At 45.0% G+C, this 12,394-nt stretch overlaps 1 protein-coding gene across 2 annotated transcripts in view; it reads right to left on the bottom strand.

The window, feature by feature from the left end:
* SPIDR (scaffold protein involved in DNA repair) overlaps positions 1–12,394 on the bottom strand; it is a 3,076,965-nt gene that overhangs the window by 54,295 nt on the left and 3,010,276 nt on the right. For both annotated transcript variants that reach the window (XM_069621022.1, XM_069621023.1), the window contains one exon: positions 9,463–9,574. In XM_069621022.1, coding sequence (XP_069477123.1) covers positions 9,463–9,574 — 112 coding nt within the window. The remainder of the gene's footprint in view (positions 1–9,462; positions 9,575–12,394) is intronic.

The raw sequence follows: 12,394 nt of genomic DNA, 5'->3' as shown, positions 1-12,394 counted from the left end.
ATAGATTTCCACAACTGTGACATCACAACACTCATTTGTACTATATAAACGCCTGTTGTCTGTTCAAACGTTGGAGAATTCTGGAGAGAGAGCTTGGTTTTTATCTTGATATTTTCCCCAGTCTATTGCAATAAACTGGTTACCTTGCATTCAGCATACTACACTCTTTGTTGTCTCTTTTTTGACAAATGCCGGTTAGAGGGCAATTTGGCCTTTTCAGACCCACCTATCAGTTTGCTTTATTTAGCAGTAGTTAACTTACAGGGCTCCATAACACGACACTGCCTCTGGATTCTGCGCTAGGTCTGGCGTCCTAACTTTCATTTCCCATGTTTCTCCCCATAGTGTTTTCTGATTTTCTTTTCCCATTTTCATCTTCTTAGCCCATTTTCTATCAATTCTTATCCCATATTCTTTCTGTTAAGACAGTACTTTTCCCTCCCATTTTCTACTATTTTCTTTCAATCCGATTGCTTTTTCTTCCCTTTGTTATCTGTCATTCCCTGCACAATCTGGGTCTCCCCAGCCGAATTCCGTTTTTACTTCTAAGAGCGTCTGCCCGCACCCACCTCCACATTCACATTTACTTCACATTTCTTTTGATTAACTTTGTCTGTTCATTCAGGTTTTTCTCTTAACCCACCTGTAATATTGGAGGTGGAAAGGGCTTCCATCCCCCTAGCAACCTCCCCTGTAGTTCCATGGCGTCCCAGAAGGTTAGTACCTCTGGGTGCCGTTGTTCCAACTAGTGGCTGTGCAGTACCCTTATGGTTCCTGATGGTACTTTTCTAAAGGGATGCACTGTGTAACTCCCACCATGACTCGCTGATGGTTGCTGCTGTCGTGAGTTCCCCCGTGCATCCTAAGCTGAGGCAATATCAATATTTAGACATACGGCTGATAAATTATGCAATAGCTAGTTCAGTGAGCCTCATTTATTCATAGTCACACAACATATATTCTTATCAAGCATTGGTACAACCAGAAGGCCCCCTGTCCGTGGGCGATGGTGTGATGAACTGTGCAGAGGACATCTGTCCCCGGCCTTCACTCCTGCGTAAAGGCGTCTTGGTTTTTAGTCAATCTTCTCAACATGGCTCCATAACAGGAAGGCCCCCCCGTTGGTGGAGCAGTCAGTATACTGGTGGCTATCTTCTTCCTGCCCCCTGCCTTCTCCTACCGTAATTTCCCTTTTCTTGGAAGCACCTCCCCAGCCTGAAGCCCCTTACCTTCTCCCCTCCCGGTGTGACACTTAATCTAGGCCACTCGGGCCGCGGTGGGCATTGCTTGAGGGAAGGCCCCTGACAAATGCCAGGCAGGGGGTCGGCGCAATTGCTTGGCAGTCTGCTGAGAGTTAATGGCTTTATTTCTGCCATAAATGGCTACTGGTGTGTTAAACATGTTTTAACCAAGTATGTCTTCAGCCACTTGATTATTATATGTTCCTTGCACTAAAGCCCTTTTAAAACCAAGCATTGACAAAGCCAGAGGTTGGGGCTTATGTAAAGGTATTAGATAGGCATTTGCCAAGCACTGCCGTCATATGTCCAGGAAATTACACCATTTTACAGCTGTTGTACCCGTATGGCCAAATAGTAAAATGATATTGGTACCTAGCAAATGTCTATCACATACTATACAAAAGCCCAAACTGTTAGCTTTGGTAATTTCTTGTTTTTTTCAAGTCATCAACTACAGCTTTTCAAAATGCAGTCTAAGATAAAGGCACCTATAGATAGAATACATTGAGGAAATGAGCATTGGTTTGTTGTTCTTCACACTAAATTGTACAGGGTATGCAGATCTTCTGACCCCTGTTCTCCTCCAGTTATATAGTGTTAAGTCAATAATAATAGGCAGCTTGACAGACATAATGAGGAAGGGGAAACTGAGAAGCAAGTGGTGTTATACAGTCCATTGTCTCTTACTAGTATGGACCAAAAGATATTCAGTAACATTCTGGTCAGGAGAATTCACAGAAAATACAGAAATGGGTACGTTTAGGATTCCAGTTCGGCTTCACGTAAGAACCTGTGGTGGGGGCAGCATTTGAGTAGTTGTGAGGCTTGCGCCTCCCTCGTCCTGTAAAACGTTGTGCAGTGGCGCCCGAAAACGGGCGAGGGAAACCAGCCTCCAGGGTAGCCTAAACATTGATTCAGGAAAAGGCAAGGAGAGGGGGTGCTACAATGAAACAGGGCACATGGGCAGAATTTCACATCTCGTTTGGTAGCCAGAGAGAAGACAAAGTGGGTGACATAGGCAAAGTAAGGATATGGAGATGGGGCAGGGGGTCTAAATGCGATGTCCTCTTGCCGGCCCCTGTTGGGTTGTGGTGAGGAGAAGTGGGGTGGGAGCTTCTATCCACCCCAAGATGGGCAGATCTGGCTCACAGGACCATAATTAGAATATGTATTTGTATACTTCTATGGGCAGACTGGCATGATTTATCTGGCAGGTGGCAAAATCTACTTATGCAGTTTTCAGGAATATTCAGGATGACTTTCCCCTAGCACCCTAGGTAAATACCTCTGTTGGGTATTTACCTAGGGTGCTCCCGTGTTTGTTGTCTCATGATTTGTTTTCCCGTTTATTGTCAGTTCACTTCACAATTCTATTCCTAAAAACTGCACATTGATTGTTCTAGCACGTAATCTTTGTTTACTGGTGATTATCTTGACTATTGACACATGCTGGATTTCATAATGATAAATGTATTTTTAAAAAGGTTCATCATAATAATAATTTTAAAAAGGAATGAGAAATCTCACCCGTTTGGCAGCAGCGTGTCCAGCTCCCTGGCAAGCATTACATATTATTTAAAAATCACTGCATCCCATGAAAGTCACTTCTCCCTCAGTGACCAATTTACCACAATAACAAAACTCCCTCATTCTTTCACTCACATTGGTGGTCAATTTCATGTGATTTTAACGAATAGAAAATAACGAATAACATTTACATCTAAACATTTATAAGGAAATAATACCTGCCCCCCGTTTGCCTTCATTTATAATACCCTTCCCACCCGTTTTAACCCCTTACCCCCGCCCCATATATATATATATATATATATATATGTAAAAATTCTGTATTTTTTTGTATATAAATGTTTAGATATTAATGTTATTCGTTATTTTCCATTTGTTTACTGCATACCGTCAGTTTCATCTGGCAAGATCTCAATTGCAGAAAACACCATCCTCAACATCAATGCGCAACCTCCAGCCTTCTGATCTATTGAAAAATACCTGCAACCATCCCTTCCGAGCTATGTACTACCATAGACCGCAGCCATCTTCCTACTTGTCACAAGGAAAGACCACCCATTACACAGACGGTACCCTCATGACCGAAGTTCCACCCCTCATCCTAGAATACATTAGTTCCCCATTCATACCTCGTACCCCCATGTACCCGACAACAGCTGAAGAACCAAGAAGGCCCCCTTTTAGCTGCACCTCCTCAGAGGCATTGTCCCTTTCCTTACCTTCCCCCAGAAGCTCATTGTCTCCAGAGCCCTGGTTCTCTCTAGGCTGGACTACTGCAACAGCCTCTTCCTCAATCTGCCTAAATCCTCCCTTTGCCCCTTCACCTAATCCAGAATTGGACTGCAAGATTTATCCTTGGCCTCAAGCCCAGGGACTGCATCTCTCCAGCCCTAAAATCTCTCCACTGGCTCCCGGTTGTTGCCAGGAGCCCTATTATCTTCTAGCTCCAACTTTCTGCAGATCAGATGCTTTTCCAAGCACAGAGTGGGGGTAGATCTCTCTTCCGCAGGAGCCTCCCTCTGGAAAGGCCTCCCTGCCCCTCTCAGACTTGAGCCAGATCTCCTTAAGTTCCGGAAGCTTCTCAAGAGAATCCTTTTCTCTTCGTTCTTCCCTCTCCCCCTGCCCTGCTAATGTCCCCCTCTGCCGCATTTTGAAAGGCTGCCTGGTTCCTTCTGAGTCATACTGAGCACTAGGCCCCCCTCACCCAGTCTACCCTAGCACTTCTTTCTCCCCTGACCCAACCCCCACCCCAAACCTGCCCTTGCCCTAGTGGGCACCCTCCCCCTGCACTATCCTGGCAGGGCCTACGCCCCTACTGAGCCCGATCCAGTCCCGTCCTCTCACTTACCATGTGGACCCTCTTTCCCTGCACTCCCTACTTTCTCCTGACACTTGTCCACCTGGCCCCTGGCCTACCCATAGCACTCGCCTAGCCCAGGGGCCCTCTGCCCACCCTCCCCCTGCATGCATATGTAATCGTCCTTTAGGAGATATCAAAGTGTGCCTGTGTGCCAACCAGGTGTGGGTATTAACATGCACACCTAGTGTGGCCATTAACCTGCAAGCAGATCCTGTGACACAGGAAGATAGTCAGGCTTGCTTGTTGACTCGTAAATTGTGCTTGCCGTGTACTTTCTTCCCTAAATATGATGAATGAAGTCATCCCCAGATAACAGCCTAACGAGTCCAATTGCTCCTACAGAGTCAGGGGTGCCAGTTGTGACACGGTCAGTATTATGGGGATGGGAACCCCTCTCAGACAGGGGTGAGAGGCCTACCATGGAGAAATCCAAATCAAGTCCTTCCCCCGAGTACTGTGGCAGTTGAGGGCCCCAGATCCCATGTCGCCCCTTGTGCTAGTATGTTTTTGTGCAGAACAAGCTTATCTCACTTGATACCTCAGATGTAAAATGCTCGCCAGAGTTTTTTTTACACTTTTCATAAACACTGTGGCAGACTGGAAGAACAATGAACATCCAGGAAGCTACAGCAACCCACCAGCGTAACATGTGAACAGAGCCTAAAAAAGAGCAACAGGAAGAAGGAAGCTTTGAGGTGAGAGAGAGAGAGAGAGAGAGAGAGAGAGAGAGAGAGAGAGAGACAGCCATAGGGCCCATTGAAAAATCAATACAAACCTTTAAATCATCTGAGAGGCTTGGATTATTCCTGGTGTCATTTGTGACACAATGCAGCACTGAGAAGTCGGACGCTGGGTGTGGTGGCTTAAGCCATGTCGGGCATATGAAAACAAAGGGGTTTACTTGAGAGAGAGCCAAGGGTGTTCTAGAGAGAGCTTGTTAGAGAAGATAGTGTTTTCCAAACACATCATGTAATTCATGCAAAACACAAAACTAAACCAACAATATCATGGGCTTGCCCTTTCTGCAGATTCAACTGCAGAGAGCGAGAGTGACTGGAAGTGGGTGGCCTTGGCAGAGATTCTGGAGGGCAAGTGAGTCAAACAATGGGAAAATTAGTGGAGATAAAAAATAATGGCACTGCTAAGCACTGTCCTCAGTGAATTGGACAACCCTAGGTAGAACAGAGAAGGAATAGAATGAAGGAGAGTTGAAGTGAAGGCCGCCAGAAGCTAGTACATTGTAGAACTAACCCAGTGGTCCAAAAATGTAGAGATGTTCCCATGTAGTTCACATCAGTTTGCATTGAAGGTCCCTGTCTGCCCAACATGACAGGTAGAGACACCATAGCTCATAGAAAATTGATTAAGGCTTTGACAAGGTTGAATGGGAATTCCTGTTCAGAGTGTTACCCCGTTATGGCTTTCCCCCCCACCTCATCCAGCTAATTAGGCTCCTGTACACGCGGCCTACAGCCGCTGTGGTTACTAATGGCACTGCCTCTCCTGCATTCGAACTGCAATCGGGCACACGGCGAGGGTGCCCGCTGTCGCCGCTACTATACGCCCTCTCCGTAGAGCCAATCGCAATCAAGTTCCGGGCTGATAGGGGCTGGTCGGGCATTGTTCAGGGAGGTGAGGAGCATCGTGTGTCCTTATACGTCAATGACATGTTACTTTCGATCAGGGATCGTCCCAAAACCCTTCCATATATCTGCACACTCCTTAGGCAAATTGGCCCTAAGGCAGGATATATAATTAACTTCAGCAAATCAGAGGTAATGCCTCTGCAGCCAGACATCCATTGGGCCCCTTGTGGGGTAGCCCCCTTCGTGTTACAGACAAATCACATAAAATACCTAGGTATCCATATTAGCGCCTCATTGGGGGACCTCGGAGACCTAAACTATCCTCAGAAAATGTCTGGGTTCTGTCAGGACTTGAAGAGGTGGGACACTCTGAACCGCTCCCTAACAGGGCGGACAAATGCGCTAAAAATGAACTCTTTCCCCATGCTTACATACATTGCAATGATGATACCAGTCAGCCTGTCAATTGCATCCCTTAAAGAGCTAGACAAAGCAATATGGGATACATTACTCACCGTAATCGTATTTCTGATGCTTGTATCTGCTTAGATTCACATGCTGTGCATAGGCCGACATCTAGTGGAAGCTACGGGGTATTACAGTTTGTTTTTCGAAACTCGAAAATGGGCATTGACACAGGGCGTGCCAGTAAGATCATTCTAGCTGGAGGTCTATAGAGACTGCATTGATGAAACCTCTTAATCCAATCGAAATTATGGCCATCCCGCCTAGGAAACTTCCACTCACCAGACGGGCACACCCCATAATTGGGCCCACACTCACCCAATGGCACAGACTTAGGACTGCACAAGGGATTCAAATCAAGCTGGTGCCTCCATGGTCTAGTATTAGGGCAATTCTATCCTACGGGCACGCAGGCATACTCCACCCCAAACAAGGCCAGGATTGGGCTGATGTTAGGATAATGGACATACAGGAGGGGTGGGCACTGCAGGCTTTCCAGGACGCGCGTGTTAAACTGGGCCTGGGACAGGGCGATTGGCTAATATATCACAGTATTTGCTCTACGCTGAGGCGCCACACTGCACTCTCCCAGGGCCATGAGACCCCTGCCCTGTGAGGCGGAAATGGAGCGCTTTGTGGACTCCTTACCGCGCATACGCACATTTTATCAAATGGCAATTCCAAACAATCAGGGACGGATCTCCACACTCGCACATGGTCGTAGGACCTGGGGGCTCAAATCGAGGCGACTGATATCCTGGGGTATTTTGCCGCTATATACCTCTAATCTCCGCTAACATCCGGAATAGAGAGATCCAGTTTAAAATAGTACAGTGGCTGTACCTTACTCCCTCCACTCTATTTAGGATGGGGATCTCCAATACGAACAAATTGCTGGAGAGGTTGCGACATCTTGGGTACGGTGGGACACATTCTCTAGCAATGCCCTAAGATTACCAGTTACTGGAATGAAGTGCGCAATCAGATAAGCAAAATTAATGGGGCCTCTTCCTTGTTCATGCCCGAGATGGTGCTTCTGGGGGGCGACGCTGATCTTTGGCATTCGGAGGTTCTCACGCGCAAACGGATAGGTTTAATTCTCTTCACGGCCCAAAAACATCTCATTACCTACTGGAAAGCCGTCAACCCACCAACCACCGCCGCGCGTCGCGCACTCCTAGCGAAACCCTGTAGATTGGAGTATGCTGATATTATGCGTCAACATCCCAAGAACCCTCAAAGTGCTGTAAGAGCGCTAAAATTCAGAGCACTGATTGATCCATATACCTAGGCGCAGAAACGGTGGGAACCCCTCATCTAGAATTCATTAACACTTTATATACCTCAGTATGAGCAAATGGCTTGCACTGCCGTGTTAAGGGCATCCATTGCATCTGAGAGCCGTTCTATCTATTAGGACACTGGACCTTGATCGCATCAGAAGAGCTTCACACTGTTGGGGTGGAAGGGTGGGGTAGGGAGGGGGGTTCACTGATGTTTTTATTGTTGTTTATGTAGTTAGTATTGGTTAATTGATGACTCGCGATTATCCGCTACATTAAGGTTTTATTGACAATTGGCAGTTTTATGTATTATACAGCACTTGGAGCTTCTGTCTTACCCTTCCATTACTGCTTGCACAATGTTCCTGTTTACGAAATGCCAATAAAATAAAATAAAAAGAAAATGGATTAAGGCACAATAGGTACATCAGCACTAGTATGGTTAGAAGGGAAGAGCCAGACATATAGAGAATTTCAAAGGGGCATTATCCCCGAGCCCTGTTTCACCACACAGGCAGCACCTAGACCATCAGAGCTGCACATAGACGAAATGCTTATTGAACACATTCCACCTGATCTAGTTACCCATATACTGCTTTCCACCGGAATGTCTACACAGTTAAAGGACAAGATTCTGTAAAGTCAGGATTTCCCCTCACAGGACCCTCTCATTTCCAATAAACGAGTCTACGGCACTACTTCTTGGGACCTCAGATCTGCCAAAAGGTTGTAGCTGTAACTTGAACCTGCAGTTCCAGAAAAGGTGGCAGAGATTGTTCTGTTAATGTGCCCAACCTATGGAATTTAATCCTCATGCCCATAAAAGTGCCACGGGGGATTGGGTGGGTCGTGTTGTGATGTTTGCCCAGGAGGCATTTTTTGGGCTCATGGCCTAGACCAGGGATCTGCAAACATTGGCTCTGCAGATGTTTAAGACTATAACTCCCATCACCCCATGGCTGTATAGTAAATGGAAAGGGACCATGGGAGTAGTAGTCAAAAACATCTGGAGAGCCAACGTTTGCAGACGCTTGTCCTAGACAGTTCTCACACACCAAAAGGCCATCTACGGGGTAAACACAAACTCTGCATATGCCTAAAAAACGCACAGATTTCTTGCAATTTGTAACCTGCACTGCCATCTTATAGAGACACAAACCTATGTGCACAGTATGAGCCATACTAGAAACAAAATAGCCACCATATACACTCACTAGAAAGCAAAGTAAACCAATAAAAAACGTTTTCTTTTCTGGCTATTGCAAGAGACTTCTCGATGTTGAGGGGCTTGCTCCAATTTAGGCGACTTGTAACCCCCAGCCACCCAAGAAACTAAATATTTAACAGAAGAATCCCAAAAGGCAAAAAAACGGCCTACTTGTTCCTATAAGAAGTGGGTAGCAGGTAGTAGAAAAAAACGAGGGACAACAATCGAACATGTAAAATAGAGAGTCCAAAAATAAGGTTTGCAAAGAATAAAGAATTGGCTTAAAGAGTGTTGTGGGGGCGGGAGAAGGGCAGGTAGACACATATCGGGATACCGCTCCACCTGAGCTTTCTTTCCACCCGGTTCGATGTATTTCAAAGAAATTCGATATTTGGGTGCCATTTATTTTGCAGGTTACGTCAAGATACTCTTTAATTTTAATTCTCCCATAAAATATTATAATATGGACACGATAAAGACTCTTAGCAGCGCACTGCCACACGTAAGTATTGCTGAACAGCCCTCTGTTTGCACTAGCATGTCTGAAGAAGCATTTCTGGTTGAAATCTTTCTCCAGAACCCGCAGAACGGTTCAAGGGGGCTACATGGGTCTGCAGAGGCTGCAAAGTAATGCGCCCATCACGGCGGAAGAGCAAAAGCTCCCATTAGAAGTCTGTTTTTCAGCTCTCTCATAAACAGCTGGATTTACATAGCTTGCAGGAAGCTTGGCTCCGTGCCAGGTAGGTTAGCGGTCTTCATATGTTTTTGTTTATTTAAAGAGAGAGTCGAATACCTTAACTTTCACTGTGCCTCCAGCCATGGACGGACACTGCAGAAACACTTCGAGTTGCCGTTTGTGTACTGGTGACGTTACAGCCTGGGAGCACCGCCTGCAGTAAAGCGATCTGTAAAATATAAAAATGCACGGCGATTTACAGGAGAGCACCAAAGGAGCGTTCAAAAACATTCCGCCTGTCAATCTAAATAAACACTGATTTATCACAAATGACTCGCTAATTTAAACATTTCAGAACATATGACTTCACTTTAAGATGTGTAACCGTTTTTATGTTACTTTGTACGCTAAGGCAAAATACTGACTTTATGTGTAATGGTAGCCCGCCTCAAGACTTTGTTCTCAGGACTGCTTTATCACATTTCGCCCTACACAGCCTCACGTCAAGCCCTGGAAACCCATTTGATCTGCACCGAAATAAATACACAATAGATCTGAAAAACTTTCGCACTTTTTTTTTTTAGCTATTCCATACGACAGACCGGGCTGCAAGGAGGAGCGAACCATTTTACAGAGAGAAGAGCATGTTGGTGATGAATGCTTACATGTTCCATCACCCCTTCCCCCTTCCTCAAAACAGCCCAGGTGCTAATGGTACCACAAACATGTTTCTTCAATGAATAGAGAGTAGTCCAGTCCAACATTTCCATCAAGGATAAAAGAAAAGGGAGCTCAGCAAAGAAACCCTCAGCAGCTGCCTTCCCCTGGCCACATGGGAGGAGACTTTAGGCTGGGGATCAGTGATGACTCCATAGGATTACCCGCTAAAGATCCGGCATCCGACGCTAGGCTTATTGCTAGGATTATTGCTCTGAGTTTCCCATTCCCAAATAGGGTCTGTTGATGGGAGTCCCTCCTTTTCCCATAAATGAATTGAATTGGGGAATATAGAAGGTAGGTTTTACTAGCATTCCTTTGGAGCATTTCAAAATTGGCAACATCTGTATCAATAATGGTTTCTTTGGGTAACCCTGGAATGGTAGCAGCCTGTATCTTAATGATCTCTCCTTGAACCTTAATAGTAACTGGGGTTTTATGGTAGATTTCTTCATCCCCATGTACACAGGTAATCTTAATTGGGGTTCCTTTTTTCCGATCTCTGGGAGATATTAGATTAGATTTTATAGCTGTTTGCAACTTCTGGAATCAATTAAGGCTTTTACTAGGACCCTGTTAACTATTGCAGAATCAGGAGTCTTAAAAGTATTACTAGCAAGGAGTAAATTACTAGTAACTTATACGTCCTCCTCATCTAACTCATCCTCCACCCAATACTGTCCCATCATATAGCCAATCTCAATTGTTCTTCTCTTTTATTAGAAGGGAAATGTTGGGCAAGATGTCCAGGTGACCCACATGAAAAACGTACTAATGGGATAGGCTTTTGAATCTGTCCCCCTTCAGTCCTTATCTCACTTTTTTCTTTAACTTCTTTCCCCCTTAAATTAGTCTTTCACTATAGTTTTGTATGAATTGTCTTGATTTCTTTATTAAAGAGAGGATGAGGAGAAAACAATTTTGGATCTCTTAAATTCTTCCACTTAATGAAGGTTTCGGACATACCAATTGGCTTCTGCAGAATTCTGAGCTGTTTCAATAACTAAAGTCAGACTGGGTTAATTTAATTACAGATTAGATTTTTGCAAATAGGGTGGGAGAGAGTTTACAAACTGTCCTATGGGTAAGATCTCGAACACCTCTAGTAAGGATTTCTTTGCCAACCAAAAACAAGGTATTTTGTATTCTGGATGATAGCTCTACTGGTGTTTTACCTATATTCAACTTAATACTCCAGATATTCTGTTTCTGAAAAAAGGGTCCAAGGAAATGTCTTTGACATTCACAACCAAAGTTTTCACAACCAAAAATATAAGAATGACTTCAACAAAAGTGTTTCCCAAGGATAGATCCTTGGATCCAGAGAATGGTTCCCTTCCCTTGGATTCTTAGGTCGGGTGGCGAAAGTGTCTCTTTATCCAACAGTTCCTTTATGTCTTTACTGCAGGCACACCGTTCTTGATCAAACAATACATTCCAAAACAGTCTTTCTTTAGCTCTTCCTGTAACTTTTACAGATTGGCTGGTATACTCCCCTGCCAGGAATCCTTCTCACACTTTCAGAATCTTTATACACCTTCAGGTGCCTGGTATACGTGTCTGCCAGGACTTCTTCCATGGGCATCTCAGATCCCCTGGTATACGCCCCTGCCTGGTATCTCCCACAATGTCAGAATTTCTTGTTACTTTGCAGATTGCCTGGTATACTCCCTGCCAGGAATCCTTCCATGGGTTTTTAGGATCCCCTGGTATACTCCCCTGCCAGGTATCTCCCCACAATGTCAGCTGCCTGGTGTATTCGGGACTTCTTATTTGTTTCAGTATTATTTTCACTATACCAAAGTGGCATATACCCTGAGGTGCTCGGTATATATGCCTATGGCAATACTTGCATCCGCTCTCCCCCACATTGGCATTTCATGTGTCTGAACTTACTTGGGGACTGTTGCTGCACTTTGCATACAAATATTCTTCTTATTGTGTACTGAATTGGTGTTGGAATGTGTCTGCATTCAAAACCACTTTTGAGTATTGTCTGTATTAGCAATCACATACCATCCAGTCACTCGAATGCATGTGTGCCGGTACGCCCCTGTGTCCTCAACGACTTTGGGCAGACTCACTGGTCGTTCCCAGCGTCTCCAGTCTGTAGGTCCAGTAAAACAACTAGCCTGCACGTTAGGCTTTGGGCTTCTCTTGGTTTGCATAAATTCCTTCCTCCTCTCAGTACCTGAGCATTTATGGGAGTTGAAGTTCAAAGATGTTACTGGATTTTTTTTAATGAGGTTGTTCAAAAGTCTCACATAAAGATACATCAAACCCAGAAGATGGTATGTTTGTGTTGTGAATGTTTGAGACATAGATGTGTGCT

Source organism: Ambystoma mexicanum, chromosome 5q, assembly GCF_040938575.1.
Source record: "Ambystoma mexicanum isolate Mex_15411 chromosome 5q, UKY_AmexF1_1, whole genome shotgun sequence".
In the NCBI taxonomy this organism is placed as follows: Eukaryota; Metazoa; Chordata; class Amphibia; order Caudata; family Ambystomatidae; genus Ambystoma; species Ambystoma mexicanum.
Note: the sequence above shows the minus strand (reverse complement) of the source record. Positions and strands in the feature narration are given on the sequence as shown.